Raw genomic sequence first — 24,205 nt, 5'->3', positions numbered from 1 at the left:
AAAGAAACTTTATTTACCATAAGCTTCCTTAATTCTTATTTCATGAAACAAGACCAAATATCTTAGGTCACTTTTCTAGTCAAGTACTTGTATTTTGATTTTTTATTTTGTTTTATTTTATACCTTTATTTTGTACTACAAAACAAGACAAAGACACCCTGCACATGCGGAATTCGTTTGGACGGTGCTGCGAAAATGGGCGCGAACAATCAGTCACTACAGTTGATCAAGTACATACACGCACATTCACATTAAATCACACGCTTCACTGTTTAAACTTTACCATCCGCTCCTGTTTCTATTGCCTCCGCATACCAAGCCGCTTCTCTTTTATTTGGTATTTGTAATCTTTTAAAGTTGTGTTGTACCGAACGTGATGAAGCGACACTGCTACAATGAGGGATTCCTTCATTTTGGATTTTTTGGTACAGAGAGGTCAGGCTATGACGTTTCAATCTTCTATTGGTCTCACACACTCACGGGGGGCGAACTCGCAGGTCAGAGTTCAGCAAACTTGAACTTTGCTACGCAGCGAAATATTTCCGGACGGACTTGAGTTTCCAGTATGTCGCATTCGTATGCGTATCAATGGAAGTCAATGGAGGGAAAATTCAAGTGTGACCACGGCTTTAGTAAGACAGTATATGTCTTGTAGCAGCAGTGTATGCCATCACGATTTTCCCTGCTTATAACGGTCCTCTGTTAACTGAGATCGATCACCAAATACGACAAAAATTGACCAAATCAGTTACAACAAATGAAACTTCCTAAATCACAACTAATAATCTCTCCCTATTCTTCATTAACATTTCCTCAGTAACTTTTAATTAAAGTCAGTGAGTGCAGCTGTGACACGTCAGAGGAGATCTGGCCCTCCCGCCTGAGTCTGGTTCCTCCAGATGTTGTTTTTATCCATTTATTCATCACTGGAGTTTGGGTTCCTCACCACTGGGCCGTGCTGATATTAGATATTATGGATTATTTACTAGAATGATCTTGCTTGTTCTATAAACACCATGCACTGTTCTTTCGTTCTGTGTTTTTCTTATTTTCTCCTGGATCAAGGCACATAGTGAATATATCTCTGAATAATATATAAATAATATAATAATAAAATTGAATTGAACAATTTCTGAAGGAGCACCCTTAGAAGTGGAAGGTCACCGTGGTCATTTTTTGAGAAGGGGAAATGACCTAAGCGCAGAGCAATAATGAGGCATTTTTTTTTTTTTGACAAACGACAGAAGTGAGCTCAAGCTGTGACAGAGGTGCTCTTTGTTTGATCTTGACTGACGGACAGCAGAATAAAGCCATTAGGGTTGGTTTTCAATGGCAACTCTTAAACTCTCATGTCTTCCCATTGTGTCTCAAAGTCCCTGAAGGCGGAGGTTAATGAGACGTAATTGAGGGAAGGTCACGGGTCATTAATTCACCTGAACGGGTCGGGATGCTGTCATACCTCTGCTAACAGGTACAGGCGGATGGAACTGTCTGAGCAACATGAGACCCGGAAACCATCAGACACGACCCCCTCTCGTTCACGACATCCTTCAGATCCTCCTGACCATGCATTCAGTGTCTCACGGTAAACTAAATCTGTCATATCTCAATTATGTATCGTAGAGATCAACGAGATTAAATGAAGAGGAACTTGCTCAAATCTCTCATCTGCGTCCCAGATATTACTCCAGAGGACAAATGTGGGTGTCATTAGAGTTTGAGAAGAGCTCAGATTTGTCTCGTCTGCGAGTCAATGTTGTTAAAGATCTTAATATGACCTCAATTCTTATCAAATCCAGATTAGTTTCCCCCACAATCTACATTCATTTACACCTCCATACTCATCATGTGTAAACACATTTAGTTTTATTTCTCCGTAAGAATTTTAAGGGAAAAAAAGCTAATCACAACTGAGATCTCGAGAACTAAAAAAGCATCAAGTTTAATAGTGAGCGGCGGACATCTTGGAAATAAAAATTAATTAATAAATAAAGAGATGCATTCTGGTTTATCCATTACAAGTCGAGTGCATTGCATTATGGGACACAGCCGGACAAATTCAATGAGAGCAGTGTGCCTATAGGGCTCGTCTCCGGTCTCCTTCGGCCTGAATGGATAATTCAACAGTAGCTTCATCTCTGCAGAAGAAATGTCAAAATTGTAGCAGGCGCGAGCGATCGCCAGGCAATTTGTCCCCGTGCATGCGCGCGGTTGTAAATAAGGGGCCCGTGTGGTAATTGGAGGCCCGGATCGAGTCGCCCGCGGTGTAATTGAGCAGCGGTGGCGGGGGGTTCTGCTCGGGATGAAAGAGCAGACGCGTCCCCTGCCGTTTATTTCAAACAGCGGGGGGGTTCCCGGTTCCATCTACTCCAGCCGGCCCCTCGCTCACGCCGCCGTCCGGGAACGCTCAGCGACGGCCGCGGGAAATGGAAGAGGTGCAGAAAGACGCAACTCGAGAGGAAAAAAGCGCAGAAAAAAAAGAGCAGTAAATGGCTTTTGTGAGGAAGAGAAAACATGGTTTGAGATCACAGATGTCACACAGTGATGGTGTGACGGCTGATATAAAAAGCTGCTCGTTGGAGAAAACTTTCGTGACTGTAAACCGGTGAAAAAATATTAAGATGCGAGTATCAATCCCTAGAATGCAAAGGTCACGGGTTCTGATGGCTTGAAGTCACTTTGGATAAACGCACCAACCAAACTCATACAGCTAAATGTAAGGCCATCCATTTGAAAGATCAACAGACACTGCTTGTAACTTTCTGTGTTTTTATTCATTTGTAGGCGAGCGACGTCACGGATAAACATAACAGCTTGATCACGATTGAAATGCTTCAAAACAAACTCAGAGCTTCTGGTGAGCGGCTCGCTGAAGACGGTTGTGTTCTCGAAGCCTGAAACACACGAGATAAACAGTAAAAAAAACGACAGAAGTGTAAATGTTGAATGAAACACATAAACACGCTCTTTCGAATCCCATCCATTCTGTGGAGGTGTCACTCACCGGACCGCATTGATCTTAATGAAGCCGGACGCGTCACACGGGTCATAATCTCCCTGCACGTCCATACTGTCCGGAAACACAAAGAAATACTTTGAATCACTTATCAAACGTAGAACAATAAAAATAAATGTAAAATAAAATAATATCCGGAGAAAATGAAATAACAGTATTTATATAAATATATATTATATAATATATACTGTATATTATTATTATATGAAATATATAAATAATATTTAAAAAATAAAGCTCATATTTGTAAGGTTTAAATGAATAGTTCACCTTCGAAATAAAATAAATCTGTAATTTTGGAAGAATGTCGGTAACCAAAAAACTTTGGTCCCTTTAACCTCAATTCTATGGACACAAAACCAATGCAAGTCATTGAGGTTCAGTGCTGTTTGATTATCAACACTCTTCAAAATATCTTCTTTTTGTGTTCTGCGGAAGGAAGAAACTCAAACAGGTTTGACATGAAAAGAGGGCGAGTACATAATGACAATCTTTATAATGAATGTGAACTATTCCTTAAACGTATATACTATACTGTTGTTATATTTTTATGGAAATTATACAATTACAACTTTTATGGATTTATGTATTATTTAAATCACTTTTTTATTTTGCAATTAAAATGTAATATGATGGCACATTAATATGTTTGTCTTTAACTTTCCAATGACTTTTATAGCGAACCCATTTACGTATAATATATATCATTAGACATTAGATTAGATTAAAGTTAGATTTGTATCCTGATACTGAGTATTATAACCCAATATCTACACTTTAGGAGGCGGAACAATCATTTACTGGAAGAATCACTCCATGACTTTTCATCTTCTTCACTACTTCATAAAACAAGATGGCTTGTTAAAAAAAGAGAAAATAAAAACTGAATTGAACTCTTTAGTTCTGGTCGGTCAGAAATGTAAATCAATTATTATCAATAATAACAACAATGTTTAATGTTCTCTGGATGACCGGAAAACTCATCCACACCGACCACCTAGACAGGATTTTGTCAAACATCTTTTATGTCCCTAGACTTTCCCGACTGGACTGTCAGCTTTCTTCACCGGACACTTTCCCTAGAAGCTTCTCTGTCCCCTCGAGCCAGAATGAGGGGACGAGGAAAGAGTTCGACCTTTCAACCGCACGCCTCCACGCTTAACCGGCATGAAACGCGCGACTTCCCCCCAAACGCGGCCGACAGGGCCATTAGCGGTGCTCGGGCATATGGACCGGCGCTCCGGTCAGCGATGAGATGAGCTGAGCTGCCCTGAGGGGTCAAACCTGAATGAGCTCACTGTTCACACAGACACACGATGTCCATCTCAACGTCCATTTACACAAGGTGTGAGGTCAGTGCCTTACAAAAAAACACATTGTGCTGATGGTACGGTGGTAAAGTGATGGTGTCCGGTGGCAATACCATTATACAATGATACATATATGTTTCGTAGCATTTAAACAGGACCGTTGACCGAAGAATGATCAGAAAACTAAACTTTTCGTGATTTTCAGTGTAAATAAAAACAGTTTGTCTATTTCTAATTCATCTTTGTCTTGACATATCATGTATAGCTTATGTAAGACGTCTTCATTTGGTGTTTTTTGGTTTGTCCAGGATGAGGATGTGCACGTTGCGTCTCACCTGACAAGCTCTTCGTTGTAGAGAGATTTGGGCGACTCGCGGCCGAGGATGTACACGTGACCCTTAAACACCGAGAGCTGCACACGGCCCTCGACGTTCTCCTGTGATTTCTGGATACAGTGACGGACAAACTCACACTCCGGGCTGTACCAGAACCCTGTGTCAACAGAGAGAGAGACACACACACCAAACACTGAGCACTCTGTTGCTTTTATTCAAAGTATGCATTCTATTTTACATACATGTCTTGTGCTACACACATGAATTTTAGCTTTAAGACCGAACTTTTGTTACAAAATAAGCTTTATCTAGAAAACAGAATATCACCGAGAGCTTTTGCACAGACATTTAAAGTTTAACGGGTCAAAAGTTTAAACCACATTGGGTAAGGCAGCAAAACAAATCAGTTTAGTTTCGAAATTGTGATCGTATCAGGCTGTGTGTTACACCGCTCCTCATCTCCTATATATAGTGCGCTATGTTGGTTGTCCGCCTTTTGTAGTGGTGTCCAAAACCTTTATTCCCTAAATTTGTTTATTTTTTTACCCACAATGCACTCTGATTTTGAGTGTACATTTGACTCGCTCACTCACTATCTCCCATGATACAACACGCGACGAGCGCTTGATTGTTTTGTTCTAGTCGACAACAATTGATTTTCGTGTTTTTGAGAATAAACAGATCAAATTAATGTTGTAGACAGTGGTGCTTTATTTATTTTAAAAAACATATATTAAAAGTAATAAACGTTAAAAGGACTTTACCATTTTATTAAGCAATCCATGAAGCCACAAGATAACAGTTATGTCGAATGTCCGCGACCGTGCTGTCAAAAGCAGGTTATATTACATCAGTGTCTGAAATCTTATCATTTTCATTCACTTCTTGTTCACCCTAAAATTAAAGAATTACATTTGAAGATTTTATGTGATATCTATCCATCTGGAGAGTTTCTAAAGATTATATTTAATCTTGAAACGATTAATTGTAATTTTTGTAATTTATTACCAGAAAATACAGAACAGATTTTCTTAAACTGCAAATATTCTAGAAATGTCGATTATGGTTAAAGGAGAAAAAAGAGGTTGAAGTGAGTCTTTCTTTTATGGATATTAAGTATGGAAACTATGAAGAAGATTGTAAAAAATAAATAAAAGGATTTTATTCGCAAATGTAGGTTTTTTAAATCATCAATGAATTTAAATCAGAAGGAATATATATGTGTAAAAGAAAAATATTAATATGAATAAAAATGTATAAATGAATCAATAAAAAGTAATGATATCAAGTACAAATGAAAGCGGAAGTGCTTCTGGACCGGTGTTCAGTGGTCTATAGATTCAAGCGTAACTTTAGCTCAAAAGTGCGTTAGCGGCACAAAGGTCACGGGTTTGAATCCCCGTAATCACAAAAACTGATCAAATGTACAGTCACTGTGGATAAAGCCTCTGCGAAACTCACAAATGCGAGATTCTATACTAAACTCGATCCGCAAGTGAATTTGTTGATACAGAAAACGCTCATCTCTGAAAACATACTGTGTGTGCGTGTGTGTGTGATGTATTGAGACGGACCACAGGTGTGTGATGTAGTCGCTCTGTGGGACGTGACTGAAGCAGGTCTCTGTGGCTTTCATTTCTCAGTGTAAAATTCAAATGAGTTTAATCTGAGCCGCAGACCCTCACCGTCTGACACCACCCCTCGCTGTCCGACACCACCCCTCGCTCTCACGTGCCGCTTTAATTGCAGTGCTTCAGTAATCAGCTGCTAATGGCCCAAATCCTATTATAACAGAGGAGGAGCGAAGAGAGACCTGCTGCTCACTACACACACACACACCTGAGAGACGACAGACAACACATCAGACGGAGAGAGACAGAGGCTGAGAGAAAGACAGCTTGACAGACAGGACAGGAGTGAGACAGATGTGATGTTGTGTTTGTCAGCTCTGGTTCTGTGTGTACCGTTATAAATGAGCTCGGAGAAGTTGATGCTGAGGCTCTGTTTGATTTTGCGGACCTCCCGGTCCATGGTAAAGGTCTCGATGTCCAGATGAGCGTGATGCAGGATTGTTCCTCCAGGCGTCTCGTAGATACCTGACCGGGAGAATAAATAAACCTTCACTGACAGATCATACAGAGAGATGATGACCCACAGCGGCGCTTTACACCCCTGAAGACAATCCGGCTAGTTCTTTGACCCCAAAATGTGAATGGGAGTCCTCATTTGGCTGACAGACACACTGACACAACAATAATCTTCTGTCAGGGTCACAGCAGCCTGCAATTTACACCCTTCACACGTGTGTGTGACATGAACACATAAAGGGTCACAGACAACCAAAGGTTTCATGACAAAGAGTCGAGAACAGACCAAAAGAATCCTGATTCACATCCGTCAGAAACGTCACGTCACTCAAACTGCTCCAATCACACACATTCACATCACTGATTGTCACACACACACACACACACACAAAATGAAAACACACACTGAGAGACACACACACACACAATGAAAACACACAATGAGAGACACACACACACACACACACAATAAAAACACACACTGAGGGACACACACACGTACACACACAATGAAGACACACACTCAATGAAAACACACAAACAAACACATACATACACTCAATGAAAACACACAAACAAACACATACATACACTCAATGAAAAAACAAACATACACACTCAATGAAAACACACACACACACACACACAATGAAAACACACACTGAGAGACACACACACACACACACACAATAAAAACACACACTGAGGGACACAAACTGACACATGTACACACACAATGAAGACACACACTCAATGAAAACACACAAATAAACACACACACACACACACACACACACAATGAAAACACACAAACACAATAAAAAACAGCAACAATTTCTTCCAGAAAATCTACAGAAAATGTTTGTGTTCTCATAGTGTTTGGTGTAAAACAATCTCCGTCTCCTCAGGGCAGAACTCGGTCCAAACACCTAAATGGTCAAAGCTCATCCCCTAAACACGGCTTAGCAAATCATTCATCTCTTAAATCCTGAAAAGTGGGAATCTGATCCACGAAGAGTCTGTGGGCTTTACTGGAGGAGATTTAAAGACTCAAGCGCTCTGATAAAACTCATCTTCAGCTTCACAATCTCAGGAGATGAAAGTAAGGGCAGTTTAGATTATAAAGACAAAAGATCCGTCATTTACATTCACTCACCTTTAAACAGTTCAGATGTGTATGTGTGTGTGTTTGTGTGTTATCATTAGCATTCCACACTGTTGTCTGTGCAGAAGCGTCTCAGGTAGGACCGTGGCTTAATGCGGGTTTAACACATCAAAACAAACACACACTTCATTAACTAAAACATATTTGTTTTTTAAATACTAATACTAAATTGTAGTCTGTTTTTGTCTTTCTTCCTGTAAAGCTGCTTTGAAACAATGCAACATTGTAAAATGCGCTGTATAAATCAAATTTAATTGAATAAACACTGTCACCTGATTTAAAGATCTTAAAGTGATAGTTGACCCCAAAATGAGAATTCTTTCATCATCTACTCATCCTCACGTAATGCCAAACCTGAACGAGTTTCTCTCTTCTTCATAACACAAAAGAAGATATTTGGAAGAATGTTGATAATCTCACAAATTGACTCCCGTTGTATGAACACAGCCACGTTTCTCAAAATATCTTCTTTTGTGTTCCAATGAAGAGAGACTCGCAGACAGATTTACAACCACATAAGAGATAAGAAATGATGAGAGAATTTTCGAGTGTTGGTTGAACTTCCCCTTTAATAAACCACATGAGCGGATAGAGCTCTGATGTCTATAAGATGTTCAAATAATAACATTAATATTATTTGTATATTCCACAAGACAATTCATTGTTTTCACACCTTTGGGTCTTATTGTGAAGAGTTGTTTTTCCATTTTTTTGTGCGTTTACTTTTCTTTTTCCTATCGTTATTCTATGTGTAAACTGAAGAGCACAACAGTAAGTACGATTGCATTATTAATCACAAATAAATACATGGGACTACAGGCAAAATGACTAATTGATGTGATAACTGACTAATTGACAGATTGTATTATCAGTCAACAATGCCAGAACATGCAATTATTATTTTTTATTAAGATAATAATCTGCAGAATAGTTAAAACGCTCAAATTCATTTTTTTTTTATAATTTTTTTTTTTAAATAAACTTGTTTCATTAAATAATCTGTTAAATGAATACATGAATTAAATAACTAATAAACCTTAGAAATAAACAGCAACGTAGGGATGAAATACAGAAATAATTTAAAGATTTCAGACTAATCTGCTCTCAGACATGTTCAGAACGGCCGGCAGTTTTGCGATGCGTTTTTGTTGTTGTGTCAAACACCTGTCAACAAGCATTTCAAATCACTGCATCCGTGACGTGAGAATAAACCGCACGCACACACAGAACCCGAGTTGACTTCATTCTGTTAGACCGTGTCAAATAAACACAGGCTGTCAGAGGCCGAGAACGCAGTGTCTTTATTGAACGTCCTAAACGTTGACTTCCAAATTCTCCTCAGAAGTCTGATCTGCTGTGAACCGTCGGGGTAAAAAAACAGCGTTCCGTATTTTCCAATTCCTACCTGCCACTCCGCCGTGAAGTCGGAGACAGAAAGAAAAGTCTATTTGCCAATCACTGCGTTGTGGGGGGCATGCTGTCACAGCTCAGAGCGCCGGAGAAAACAGGGTCCCGAACCCGAGCCGAGACCCGCTGAGAGACACTTTTAAAGCACAATTCAAATACAAAAAGACGTTGAATTTGTGACACAAAGAGCACGAGAGGTTTCTGTTCAGAAAATGTTTGAAAGGAGGTTAAAAAAAATCAGTACATTTTTAACTTTTCTGTGATTTGGAGAAACTGAAATAGACCGTTAATTTTTTTTTTCTTGTAAAATTACAGTAAAAGGAGTACAACGAAATGTATTAAATAGTTTTCCCCATTTTTCTTGTAAATTTGCTTGTAAACATAACAATTTTGTAAAAAAAAAACAGTAAAATTCCGTAAAATAATGGGGGTTATTTCACAAACTGTAAATGCGCACCAGACATCCAGACAGACATTTCAAACATAACTGTGATCATTATTATTAAGTAAAGCCGACAATAACTGCATCCAAACACTCCGCCCCTCGTCTGCCATTGGTCAGATAAACAGATCAGATCAAGCTTTAAATGACATCTTGATTCTCTGATTGAAATCTCTCACCTCTTGACTTCATTCCGATGAATCGATTCTCCACAATGTCAATTCTGCCCACGCCGTGTTTGGCACTGTGACACAAGAGAACACGTCAGTCATTTATAAACAAATAAAAGACAAAATATTCATCCGTCGCAGCAAAGATGCTCAGAGCGGGTTGTGCTCACCCGATCTCATTGAGGTAACTAAAGATCTCCAGCGAGGTGTGTTTGGATTTTCCTTCTTTGACATGAGTCACTTTGACCGGCACTCCTAAAAGTTTAAAAATACACTTATTTCAGAAAGAGTTCAATTAAAATGGAAATTAAATTATGCATAATTTCAGGTTTTAGTTCATAATTATAAAACTGCAAAGTGAATCAAGTCCATAATAAAAGAAAGATGCACGGATAAACAAGTTCATTTATAATCTAAAATCAAAATGTTTGATGAGAATCTCCAAAACAGATTTTGACTAAATATGTAGATGGACAGAAAGATTTTTTTGGGGTCCACTGCATATCTAACACTAAAGAAGTCGGATAAAATCTTCTGCTCCGCTGTCCGCGTAAATATATTTAAGTCTCATAAATAAATCAGTGTCAATAGTCGACTTATTCCGAGCGTGAAATGAGGAGCTCAGAGGTCAGAGGTGGAGGATGTGAATGGATCGGGCGGAGGGGGAGATTGTGGGGTTAGAGGAAAGAAAAGGCCGGAGAGACTTTTGAAGGGGAAAGAAAAGACTCAGATGGGCGTCTCTATCCACACACGGGTCTCATTAGCATTTAGCATGCTCACAGTTGCCAATCATCACACGAACGCCCGCTTCCCTGTCGCCCATTCATACTGTTACATGTAAAGCTATGACGTGTGAAAGTCCTTGAGAGTGATGTGAAAATGCAAAATTCAAAAAGCAGTATATATCACAAACTATATTCACGCGAGCTTCGTGTGAGAAAAAGAGAGAAATCTTTCCCTCGACTGCAACTCTCAAATCAAACATTTTACTTGTTACAGCATGATTTTTCATTCCCGCGTAAAGGAAAATGTTGAGATGTTGCTCTTTATTTTCTCAGGAGATTTAATTGTGATTCATTCACAAGTATCAACTTTGCTCAGAGAAAATAAACACTAAAAAAGTAAGATCAAGTGTAACTGAATGTATAGTTTATCAAGGTCAAATAATCTTGATTTGAAGCAGACGTGACAAATCCGAGCTCAGTTTGACACATTTGTTGACATCTCTTCTCAATCTCTAATGGCAGACGCACAAAAGTGACTTTTAGACTGATTTTTCTTTAACTCTTTCCCTTCCATTGATGAGTTATCTCGTCATTTAAAATACAATTGCACTGCCAAAGACGAGTGGCAATCTGTGTTTGTACTGTTGTACAGCAGGTGACATTTTTGGAAAGAACGTTTATATTGAATCTGTTTTTGTGGTAAATATTGAATCTGTTTTTAATAAAAAAAAATATATAATCTGGGCGGATTCTTTGAGAATAAAAGCAAATTATCTCAGCTGTTTAATCAAAACGATGCATTTTTGAAGAAACCTACCCTCATTTAAGAGGTGATAAAAAAGGAACAAATGAAAATAGAAGAATACGGTTTCTTTGGTTTAAAAGCAGAGACTCTGTTAGTTCATTTGATATATTAATCGTCCATATATTCTTTACAAAAAATGTGCTGTGAGCCCTCACATTCTAGTGAAAATGTTCAAAAATGCTTTCTCTGAGTGGCAACTTTTTTTAAAAAGCCTGGATGGGAAAGAGGTAACATGGATGGATTCTGAGACTATCTTGGGCATTTGGACTGACACGTAAGTGAGTAAATAATGGCAGAATATTCAGAACTACTCCTCTGACAAATATTTTCAGACAAGATGTTTTTGTCAGACCGATCGTTCCCATATCCAAAGACCCGGGTTCACAGGACACTCAAAAAAGCAGAGGCCCTATCAGCCAACAAAGCCCCGGCGCCCTTCAGATAGTTAATAATTAGATTAAAAGTTCAACTAAATTAAACACTCCGTGAACACCGACTCTCTCTTCTCCACATTCTCTCTCTCTCAACGTGTCTCGGTCTATCCGTGTGGAGCGCATTCACTCACTCTGTCCCTTTTTTGCCTTAGAAAAGCAACAATGGCACAGAAGACACAGTTGTAGGAAAAATTACTTCTTTACATTTTTCCTCTCGCTCTCTCGTTCGCCTTTTGAGGGTTCAGGAGAGCCTGGTTAAAATGACAAGAGGGAAAAGGTTTAAATTCTTTTTTTTATCAATGAGAAACTTCTGTGAAAGTGCGGAGAGAAAAGAGGGGACAGAATAAAAAGATGGAGCAGTTCTTTACAGGAGGGGGGCTGACGGAGGGGGGGGTCTATTGTGAGAATGGCTAAACCAGCTTTTCTCATGCACACTAGATAGACGTGTTCAAATATCTATGAATACTGATGGCCCATCAAACAGGATCATAGCGCACAATAACAACGCTGTCTGATAGAATCACATTACCCACACAACCATTGAAATTTTGATGCCTGAAATATGGGAAACATTCTTGATGGATCAAACCAAAGACAACTTTAAAACTTTAACAATCATTCCCAGGTTGGATGCACGAAGAGTGTGAGTGTGTGTGTAACGGATCAGATGGATGTGATAATCATCAGAAGTGTGAATAAATCTGGCTGTGATGTAAAACGTCCCAAAATATGGAAAATGTGGATTGCTGAATATTACACATAATGCATAATAGTTTACGTTTGTTATATCTAACTGTCTCCCTTTAAAGGACATGAGATTTCTTTATTTGTTCAGATGTATTTAGGGACAGAACTAGGGGACTCACTCAACACATTAATGCATTATCACGAGGACTTTACATGTCATGGCTTTATGCTGGGTGAAGATCTATCCCCCGAAACTGTTTTGTATCTTTATATGTGCAATAAAAATAGTTGAGTTTGTTTATTTGTTGGCTTGTTCATTTAGCTATTTAAACTATGTTGAAAGCAGGGATGTTCTCATAATGAATACCTGAATACACTACATCAGTGGTTCTCAAACTGGTGGGGCCCCAAGATAGATCCGTGGGGTGCAACAGATTTTGTGGCATTTTTGAAATACAGAAACGAATAAAACATTTTATGCAATCAGACATTAGACAAATAAGCCCCCCAACCCAAAAGAATTGATGTTTCAGCATTGTATCCCTGAACATTAAATTAAATGTTTAATAAAAAAATGTAATTATAAGATCATCAAATCTTTATTTGGGAGGACACAAAGCCATGCAACCTACACAAAGGAGGTCTTCCAACAAAAATGTTTGAGAACCACTACTCTTAATACATTATCAGGACTTTAAAATCTTGTGATGTAGGTCAGTCCAGTACACACAGGCGCAGGCACACATACGTGTTCTCACTCACTCACTCACTCACTCACTCACTCACTCAAGCACACATACACACACCTTTGTTGAACTCAATCTCCAGCAGGTCTGGCTCGTTGGGTGAATCTTCTGGGCTCTTTGTCATTTGATACAGATCTGAAGGCGGATGATTCTGACAAACATCACAATAAAACAATGTTTTGTACTTGGAGAACAGATTGTATGAACACATATAACATCAGAACAAGTGAATGTATCAGATGATACACACACAAACTTAGGCTTCTATACATTATGGGGACTTTCCATAGACGTAACGATTTTTATACTGGACAAACTATATACTATATTGCCTTGCCCAAACCCAACACCCCAAACCTAACCATCACAGGAAACTTTCTGCACTTTTTCATTTTAAAATAAACAACATTTGGTGTGTTTAAAAATCCATGTGAACTGTGGGGACCATCCATCGACTTTTACTATCATTATGGTGACATTTGGACCCTACAATTGTACAAAAACAAGTACACACACACGTAGACGAGTAACCTTCGAAAAGCATCAAGCTTCTAAATAAAACAACAACAATCAATGAGGTTTACTACTCTGTTAAGCTTCGTGTTTGATCTGTTGCCCTTCATAATGAGAGAGAGAGAGAGAGACAGAGACAGAGAGAGAGAGAAAGAAAGAGAGAGTGACGCGGAGAGTGAGAGAGAGAGAGACAGAGAAATAGAGAGTGAGACAGAGAGAGAGAGTGAGAGACAGAGAGAAATAAAGAGAGACTGAGAGAGAGAGAGAGAGAGAGAGAGAGAGAGAGAGAGAGTGAGAGTGATGGGGAGAGAGAGTGATAGAGAGAGTGAGAGAGAGAAAGAAAGAGAGAGATGGGGAGAGTGAGAGACAGAGAGTGAGAGAGAGAGTGATGGGGAGAGAGAGAGAGTGATGGGGAGAGAAAGAGAGTGATGGGGAGAGACAGAGAGTGATGGGGAGAGTGAGAGACAGAGTGATGGGGAGAGAGAGAGAGTGAGAGAGACTGAGAGAGAGAGAGTGATGGGGAGAGACAGAGAGTGATGGGGAGAGTGAGAGACAGAGAGTGATGGGGAGAGAGAGAGAGTGAGAGAGACTGAGAGAGAGAGTGATGGGGACAGAAAGAGAGTGATGGGGAGAGAAAGAGAGTGATGGGGAGAGTGAGAGAGAGAGTGATGGGGAGAGAGTGAGAGAGAGATGGGGAGAGAGAGTGATGGGGAGAGAGAGAGAGTGATGGGGAGAGAAAGAGAGTGATGGGGAGAGAGAGTGATGGGGAGAGTGAGAGACAGAGTGATGGGGAGAGAGAGAGAGTGAGAGAGACTGAGAGAGAGAGAGTGATGGGGAGAGAAAGAGAGTGATGGGGAGAGAGAGTGATGGGGAGAGTGAGAGACAGAGTGATGGGGAGAGAGAGAGAGTGAGAGAGACTGAGAGAGAGAGAGTGATGGGGAGAGACAGAGAGTGATGGGGAGAGTGAGAGACAGAGAGTGATGGGGAGAGAGAGAAAGTGAGAGAGACTGAGAGAGAGAGTGATGGGGACAGAAAGAGAGTGATGGGGAGAGAAAGAGAGTGATGGGGAGAGTGAGAGAGAGAGTGATGGGGAGAGAGTGAGAGAGAGAGTGATGGGGAGAGAAAGAGAGTGATGGGGAGAGAGAGTGATGGGGAGAGTGAGAGAGAGAGTGATGGGGAGAGAGAGTGATGGGGAGAGTGAGAGAGAGAGTGATGGGGAGAGAGAGTGATGGGGAGAGTGAGAGAGAGTGATAGTGAGATTTGTTTACACTGATGTGTCTTTATAAAAACATATACACCTTTTCTTTGTATCTTTTCTTTTAAACTGTATTTGAGTACAAATTTTTGATTTAATGTTTCTTTGCTTTGGAAAAACCCTTTGAGAATTAAAACTGTACATGTTAACAGACACACAAACGTTAAACAGCTCAATATAGAAATGGAGAGGAATAATTTAAAAGCAAAAATTACATTATTTTTGCACACCCCAAAAAAAACTTTGAGAATTTTACATTCATAGAACATGAGAAAGAGTAAACAGAACATTTTTAAAAGTCCTCACACAGGAGTGAAATGTGCTTGGTGAAGTCGGTCAGTTCGTTCTGCCCGCTGCACGTTTGTGTGTGTGTGTTTTAAGAGGGATGGTGAGAGGGGGGAGTTGTCAGTCAGACGGCCGGACCCCTGCCAATTACCTGAGATTACAGTTAGATGACAGTCCGTGCGTCCTGAGCTGAGACAAATTGCAGGGGAACTATGCAAAATAACCACCGGGTGCATTTAAATGGAAAGCTTTACCAGACAAACATCATCATCTGATAACTAATCTCTGTCGCTCTTTACCGCCGTGTCGCTTTAACTAAACGCCATCACAACACATTCCCCATTTTCTGCTTCACTTCGATCCGTCCCGGCCTAAAACTACCAGACGTGTGCCGACATGGCACTAAAAGCCATTTGAACATCTGTCTCGAAGGATGAAATTAACGGGTAGAAATCGGAAACGCCGTTTCTTCAGCAAGTCAGAATGCTTTGAAGTGTCGTATCAAGAACTCAAAACGCGTCCGTTAAAAGCGTGAGGGATTCGGAGCCATCGGATCGTTGAAATTCGAGCAGAATCGTGCTCCGATTTCTGATGGGAACGTTCACCGAGCGACAAAAGATTTGAGAATCAGGTGAAGTTCGCCTCTTCATGTCGGTTGCTCCGGGACCGGCGTTGATATAATGTGATGGGATCGATGAATTTCAATTCTAAACCCCCGCTGGTGGATCTGATCTTACCCCGTAACCCTGAAAGAGAAGCAAAAGTAGAAATAATCCACACACAGAGAGAGAGAGAGAGAGAGAGAGAGTGAGAGACAGAGCGCATTTGTGGCAAATGGCCCGTGAACGGCACCATCATGTCGCCGGTACGCAGCGCGATGTGGCTTTATTCACCTCTCTGTATATTGTTGTCCTGCGAGGCAGATGAGCAGCCATGCTGAAAGCCACACGCTGCATGAACTTAGAGCAAGTAAATCTCTCTCTTTCCACATGTTAGCTGCCTCATTTGCTTTCAATCAGAGCCCCGAGCCGGAGGAGGAGGATGAAGAAAGAAGATGTCAGATAGTGGAAAGAATGAAGTGAGGAGATGAAGTAACAGAGCGATTCCTGACCACTGGATTGGAAGTGACACTTAAATCACCGTCTCCTGGAACTGAAGCGCTAACTTGTTGGTAAATTGAAAAGAGAAAAATAGGAATCTGTAAACACGAGAGGATCCTTTGCTTTTCAAATCCACGACGAATGTTTGAATTCGAACTCTTTCAAATGACCGAAACTACAAACTAGGTATGTGACGACAACAAAAAAATGACATAAAATGGGCGATATATCGAGAATAGTTGTCAGGGTATATTGTACGATCACGTTTTTTTTTACCTTTAACATCTGAAGAACCTTTCTGTTTCACAAAAGGTTCTTTGTGGCGAAAAAATGTTATTTCAGATTATAAGAAATCAAGAAAGAGATGACATAAAAACGGGCAATATAAACTACATATTGCGGGATATCGCCGGGTCGCAGCTTTTGGCACGAGTTCTTAAATAAAAAGGTGCTTCAAAAGGTTCTTTAATGCTGAACCTTTAACATCTGAAGAACCTTTCTGTTTCACGAAAGGTTCTTTGTGGCAAAACAAAAGTTTTTCCAGATTATATTAAAGTAAGAAAGAGATGCTTCTTTGAGGAACCTTTGACTGAATGGTTCTTTGTGGAACCCAAAAATGCTTCATCCATGCCATCGCTGTTAACAACCTTTTAAGCACTTTTATTGTTAAGCTTCAATAAAAAAACTCAACATCAAGTTTGGCAGCTCGCGAAAAAATCTTTGAATATCTAAATAATGAAAACCAATGTAAACCGTTTCAACCCAATAAAAAAAAACAATCCTAAAGAACCTTTTCAACCAATCTATAGGCTGTTGTGTTTTAATCAATTTGATAAATCGTAAACTATTAGTTTTTTATACATATCGTGTTGATGGTAATTTCTTTATTTGTGTCAGAAGTTCTACAAAATCGATGTCAAAGAAGCGAGTGTGTATTTTGTGCACAATATCAATAAGGTGCGTTATTGAATATCTCACATGTAGAAACGCACACTAATATTTGCATTCAAGCAATACATCCGACACGCATCAGTCCTAGAAACAATCGGACAGATTTCATTTCCCTTCAGGCAGAAAGCCGCTCATCTTCTCGAAGCCTCGGCCTCTCCAAAGATTTCTTTGTGTTTACCAAACAACCGGTTCACATCTCTGCACCAGAACTGCACCAATGATCAACCACAGAACAGCAAAAGACGTTTGACTCACACAATTTAAACAAATAAAACCACAAAGACAGACGAGTGAAGAGAAGACGAGGTGAGAAAGCTGAAGGATCAAATCTGATATGTATAAATTCTGCTCAGACTGAGGGAAGGCAGTCCTCCTGCATTTCAAAGGTGATATAAGAAGCTCATCGTCTCTCTCCAGTCCACAGAAATGAAAGGACACAGTGAACGTGACAGACTCTTTTGTATGAGACTGTTAACGGTAACATGACAGCGTCACGGTGAACCGGCTCCCCTCCCACGTCGAAGCCCGGGGCCAACAATGCTCTCGGCCGAAGAGCCGGGCACCCCGGAGGCCCAGCTGGATCGCACTCGCACCATCTCGCTCCCATGAAATCCCAGATTACCCCGAACCACTTGGGTGACAGTTCAGTGTTTGTGTGTCCTCTGCTCTTCCACAAGAGACCATGAAACCTGAGTTGAAAGAGATGGGCGGCTGTGTCTCAGGGCCCGACCCGAGAGAAAGAGGTCACATGAACCATTCAGGATTTTCATTCGGGAGTTATTAACGTTATAAACAGACTTTGGAAATAAACTAAGGACCTTTTTCTGATACCTCAGCTCCGAATTCTGTGTGAATACCTTGATGTTACTATAGTACTTGGACAGACAAAATGAAAACACATGAGCAAAGAATTTCAGAAATACGAGACTGCAGGTGTGGCATTGCGATAGAAGTGGAAAGGTTGAAAAATCGTTAAAATTATTTAAAATGAAAAAAATAGTTTCACCTGATTAAACTCGTATTATGTTTTTAAACAGCATTAAAGATCCTGTAAGTACAGAAGATCGCGAGCAGGTGGTCTCTTACCTTCGGATTCTCCAGAATTCCAGACTCGTAGCTGTTGATAAAACACACTTCATACTTTAGTCTTACGTGCAGACCGGCAGGTGAAGCTTTCAGAAGTGTAAAGATGGTTTTGTGGATGTGTTGTAGGGTCGTCCTCACCTGATGTGCATGAGATTTGCATCCATGCTCCAAGGAGCCTTCGGCGTGACGGGTACAGGAATGCCATGTTTCTGAGAGAAGTAAACAAAACCAAAGATTTACCTACAAGGTTTAAAGCTAATGGTTTACTAAGATTTGATCAACATTTCGAAATAATAGTTAACTCATGAAAACGTTTTAGAAATAACACAAATGTAACATTGGAATTTATGCTTTGACTAACCAACAGTGTTTTACTTTTGATCGTTTTTGCACAATTAGCCAAAAAATTCAGCATTTTTAAATAAACAATAAAACATTTAGTTTGATCAAAAATCTTTGATCTTATTTTATCATAAAGACTGTTGGCTGGTTCCCACAATGCTATCAAAGATTTCTGCCGACCTTGTGGAGACATATGAAGAGTTTGGTTCCAGAATGAGATATTAAAAATCATGTTTTTATTGTTTTAGTTAGCTGTATTTTTTTATGGCTTAAATCAAAACAAACCAAGTGCGGTTTGATTTATATTCATTTGAATGCACAATAAAAAAACATGATTTTTAACAATTTTTAAAAACAGTGTTTTCATTTGGAGGCAAACTCTTCACATTTTAAACGACATAAAAATATATGTGAGTAAATGTCTGGAGTGAAACTCAAAACATTAAGTGTATACAATTTTTTCTCGTTTATCTTTATTTTACTTTTCCAAAGTCTTCCGATTATACAAATTTTAATTTTCTAAATTGTGTATTTTTCATTTATTTTAAAAAATATTCTTTTTTGGTTATTCCAAAATTAAATAATTTTAGTGTACCATGCATTTTACTATATAGCCCATCATATTATTCCTAGTCATTATAGTACATGACAAATAAACACAGAGCAATAAAACATCTAAGCTGGAAGAATCGAGCTCAGATGTTCATTGGCTTGTGATGAGCGTCCTCTGCTGGTCAACAGTCATCCACATGTCATTAGATTGAAAGAAGAGGCAAGTTTGGAAAAATTAATTAAATAAAAATATTATTGCTGTGAATCAAGTTTCCAATAAAGCCACATACAGACAAACATTTAACTCGGAGCATAAAGTCTCGTCCGCTTTCTTTGGACATGCATCCTGGTGACGGGTTTGATTAGCATAATACAAGAAAAACAGAAACTAAGTGAAGAACGCATAAAAATCCAGAGAACCCAGTTAAACGACCCAAAATGTGAAACAACTGTGATCTAAACTGAAGATATTTGGACTCGGATCTCATGATTATTGACTGCCACACCTCAGCATACTCCATCAGATCCTTTCTGCCACAGAAACGGTTGTAGAATTGTGGAATCCTCCACGGGGCGATGATCTGACAATAAGAGAAAATAATAAGAAACTTCTACAGTGAATAGAAGCTGATGAACCCTGAAAAACACAACTTACCTTCACTTCAGGGTACAAAGCGTAACATGTCAGTTCAAATCGAATCTGATCATTTCCCTGGTAAAACAAGAAAAAATGATTGTTATTGTTTTCTCGTGTATGAGGTTTTTCGTAAACTACATGGGATTTCAAAGAATTAAGATTTTTCAGAAGAAATTGAAACAAACATGGGCGTTACTGCAACTATGGGCAGTGACATTTTCGATTTATGTCAATAAATGTCACAAAAAAGATACTAAATCATTAATGTGATTTAAAATAAAACGATGAAGCATTTATAGGTCCAAACGCCATTATGTCCCACAACTCTGGTCACAATGTTAAATATTTGTGACCTTAGACAACAAAACCAGTCTTATGGGTCAATTTCTCGAATAAAGCTGAATAAATACGCTTTCTATTGATATACGAGATGCTAGAATGAGACCCTATCTGGCTGAGATACAATCATTTAAAACTCAGGAATCTGAGAGTGCAAAAAACAACTATGAAGTTGTTCATCATGGGCACTGTGGCAGGCCATTCACTTACAAAAATAAAGTTTCTATATATTTAAGGTAGGATATTTACTAAATATCTTCATGGAAGAGGATATGTACTTAATATCCTAATGATTTTTGGCATAAAATAAAAATCTATAATTTTGAACCAAACAATGTATTTTTGTCTTTTACTAAAAATGTTCCTGTGCTACTTAAGGTTTTGTGACATTTGAAATAAATTAATTTAATTACAATTCATCATTATTTCAAAAAGAATTGTTTAGTATACATTTTAATTTACAGCATCTTCATTTTTTGTATTATTTACTGATCATTGTTATGACTTTTTCAAGTAAATGTGCCTGTCCCACACTTTTGAGTCCTTACCGCATCACTGAAAAAGGGCTTTTATTAAGACATTTTAGCAAGCATCATTATATATGGTGTATCCTTCCCATACACCATAGCAATTCTGTACTTTGAACTACATTTTAAAAATAAATGTGTATTATCGTTTAATTCATATAAGATTCAAAACCAATGTAGGAGACCTTGATAGCTCCCAGTTAGCGGCGATAGCAAAAATGACTTTTCCGCAACATGTCTTTACCGCAGCACATTTTCAATGTTTACAGTATTTTTAATTACAAATATTAAAATCTTAATGTCTCCATCCAATTTTGTTGACCGTTTTGTATGTAATACACACTTAAGGGGTAGATTTTTGTAGTCAAGAGTGCCTGTAGTTGCAGAAACACCCATATATGGAATTATACCACAGACAGCATCTGATGCTTTAAGAAAACCTCAGTCAAATCTCAAGACAGCTGCTGTCATCTAGTGGTCAAAGTTGAACAAACAGAGTCAGAACTGAACACTGCCATTAGCCTTTGCATGACTCTTTCTTCTGCTCATGTGGACAGTAATGCTGTGTACATCTTGACTCCGACATCTTCTGTTTTTTCTCCCGTCTTGTGTTTAGACCCTAAAGCAGGTTATAACATTCATGACGTCTGCACCTTTCCAGTGGCCCCGTGGGAAACATACTGAGCCTCCTCCTGTTGGGCGATCCGAACCTGTCGTCGGGCGATGCACGGCCGGGCGACAGATGTGCCCAGCAGGTAGCGGTCCTCATATACGGCGTTGGCCTGCACAGACGGCCAGATGAACTCCTCCACAAATTCAGAACGCAGGTCCTCAATGTAAACCTGAAACACACAGAAACGTATCAAATAATGCACTCAATGAGTGTCAGTCAACGGTCGGGGTTTGTTGGCGGTCACCTTCTTGGCACCAAGTTTCTCAGCTTTCTCGCGGGCAGCGTCAAAGTCCTCGTCCTGTCCGATGTTGGCCTGCAACGTAAAATAAGCAATTTGTGCAGAACATGGTCAGAGGTCAAAGAAAGACGATTGTGTAGGTCAGCTGATGGATTTCTGCGTGTTGTATTTACAAAGGGATCATGATATTCCTCTGGTGGTTTTTTATTATAATGGTTTCAAATTATGTTTCTTAACACACACGCAACTACTCTACACTAAACACACAGAGTAAATCTGTCACGTATATAACTCCCCTTTTGAGTTAAACTGCACACATGAACACAAACGAGGAACAGAATACAAATCAGTTTATTACATAACAAACTCTTCACACTTTGCCAGATTTAAGAGAGCCCACGCACATACACGTCAGTGCTTGTCCTTTGTCCATGAAACAAATTTGTTCATCTAGATAATCAAACAAACACAACCGACAAACTTCACACAAACACGCACTTACACGCCTCTGAAGTGTTTGTCATGTCGCAGCTTGACAGCATGTGTTGTCACATTCACAAAAACTGATTTATTAATATGAAATTCCTAGATAGAGGAGCAGAATCTAGATAGTATCCTGACGGTACAATCACCAGATAATCAGTAAAACATATGTTAGTTTAACAATATGTTTTGTTATGATGTAACGTGTGTTAGTCTTACAGTGTTAGGATCAATCAAACAAGACGTCTACCTGCTTAACTTCATCTATAACTACTATCTAATTCTCTCTCTCTCTTTCTCCATTTCTACCTCTGGTCCATTTCTTTTGTGTTTTCTCATTTTAGCTTGAGTATGAGCATTACACGTGTTTTTCTCTCTTTCAGCGTGCGGTTTGTATCGCTGTCGAGAGCAGAGAATGATTCACGCATGACTTCAGAAGTCAGACAGGAGGAAAAAGCGCTTGGTGAGCAAGTTTATTCAAACCTATGTGAATGTGTCTGAGTCTGACATGTGAAAAGATTAACTTCAGGAAACATTATCCTAAAGAAAAACACAGATTTTCCATTAAACAACGAGTTCATGTTATAGGTTAAGATTATTCATGAATCATATGACAACGGTTAAACAAAACCAGTATGTTAGATATTACTAGTATTACCTGTTATACCCGACTTTAATTGTGGTTCTCAGAAGGAACTGATGTAAGCAATTGTTATATCTGTTAAGACAACTACATGATTTGGTAATTATAGCGAAACAAAAGAATAGGTAAATTACCAGGTAAGCGATGACATCATAACCCTGTTCCTTGAGCCATACCAGGATACAAGAAGTGTCCAGACCACCGCTGTACGCCAAGACCACCGTGCCCTTTGACATCTCTGGCACTTAAAGGACTTTTGCTAAAAACACATTAAGTATGATCAGCTCCAATGGTCTGACATCATATGAAAAACACAAGATTGAAATTGAAAGCTGGAAATTAAGAGAGCATTAAGGTATTGTGAAAGAACACTTTGATAACAAAAATTACATTTTTCATTTTAAAAGGTGTTTACCAGTTTGGTACCCATGTGTTTTGTCCTTTTTTTGCAGATTAATAACCATGTGTATAACTACTTAATTTAAAACTGTAAATTGATGGTTACTATAGTTCTACTTAAAATATTATGGTTAAACTGTGGTTACTGAAGATAGACAATAGTTAAATTGTGATTCCTATACATTCACTAAATTATGGTTAAACTTTGGTCACCGTAGAAAAGTTACAGCTTAAAACATCTTTTCTTTCATTTCTTCTGATGTAGACAACAATCTGTTTGTAAAACTAGTTTCCCCTGCAAAAGCTGCGAGTTTAATGTACACAAATGCCAATGGCAAAAATGTAATTTTAAATAATGTAATTCATGTAAGAAATACAGAAGCTGAAACTCACCAGGAAATAAAAGATTAATTTCTGATCACACGCTTCTCGAGCAAGTCTGTTCGCTTTTTAACGCGCTAATGCGTTTCACTCCGCAGGAGCGCACATGCACGCAGCCCCGCCCCTCCAGGACAAATGAGCCAATCAGATCTCCCTCTGTTCAGCAGAGGAACCAATCAGCAACGTAGTACCTTAACCGCAATGGATGGGCTTGTGTGAAAAGACATCTGTTGTTTTCACTAGTAGATGACGCATCCGACCATCCAGACACGTCGACGCGTCCGCCATCTTGGAACGGTCAACTTTTCTGCTGTTGCTGGAAGGAAAATCAAAGCAGTTGCTTTGAATTCCTGAAGATATTAAATACCATTTTTCTCGTGATGCACGTGTGTTGCTCTCCGTCCAGCTTTATACCATCCATGTGTCATTTTTGACCTTTGTCTCAAGTCACATAAAGTCTCTTAGTTTATTC

At 39.2% G+C, this 24,205-nt stretch overlaps 1 protein-coding gene across 1 annotated transcript; it reads right to left on the bottom strand.

Annotated features, from left to right (window-relative positions):
• Window positions 1-2,752: 2,752 nt before the first annotated feature.
• On the bottom strand, window positions 2,753-23,852 carry ass1 (argininosuccinate synthase 1). The gene is made up of 15 exons (XM_056745638.1): window positions 23,746-23,852; window positions 23,088-23,212; window positions 21,834-21,902; window positions 21,570-21,758; window positions 20,069-20,125; window positions 19,920-19,994; window positions 18,658-18,728; window positions 18,520-18,550; window positions 13,390-13,480; window positions 10,103-10,187; window positions 9,942-10,006; window positions 6,626-6,757; window positions 4,662-4,818; window positions 3,005-3,070; window positions 2,753-2,894 (listed from the first exon to the last, which is right to left on the bottom strand). Exons 2-15 carry the CDS (start codon window positions 23,187-23,189, stop codon window positions 2,846-2,848), a joined length of 1,239 nt encoding a protein of 412 aa, XP_056601616.1. The 5' UTR covers window positions 23,190-23,212; window positions 23,746-23,852; the 3' UTR covers window positions 2,753-2,845.
• Between the last annotated feature and the right edge of the window lie 353 nt (window positions 23,853-24,205).

Source organism: Triplophysa dalaica, chromosome 4 (assembly GCF_015846415.1).
Source record: "Triplophysa dalaica isolate WHDGS20190420 chromosome 4, ASM1584641v1, whole genome shotgun sequence".
Lineage (NCBI taxonomy): Eukaryota > Metazoa > Chordata > Actinopteri > Cypriniformes > Nemacheilidae > Triplophysa > Triplophysa dalaica.
This window is presented reverse-complemented; position numbering and strand designations above follow the sequence as displayed.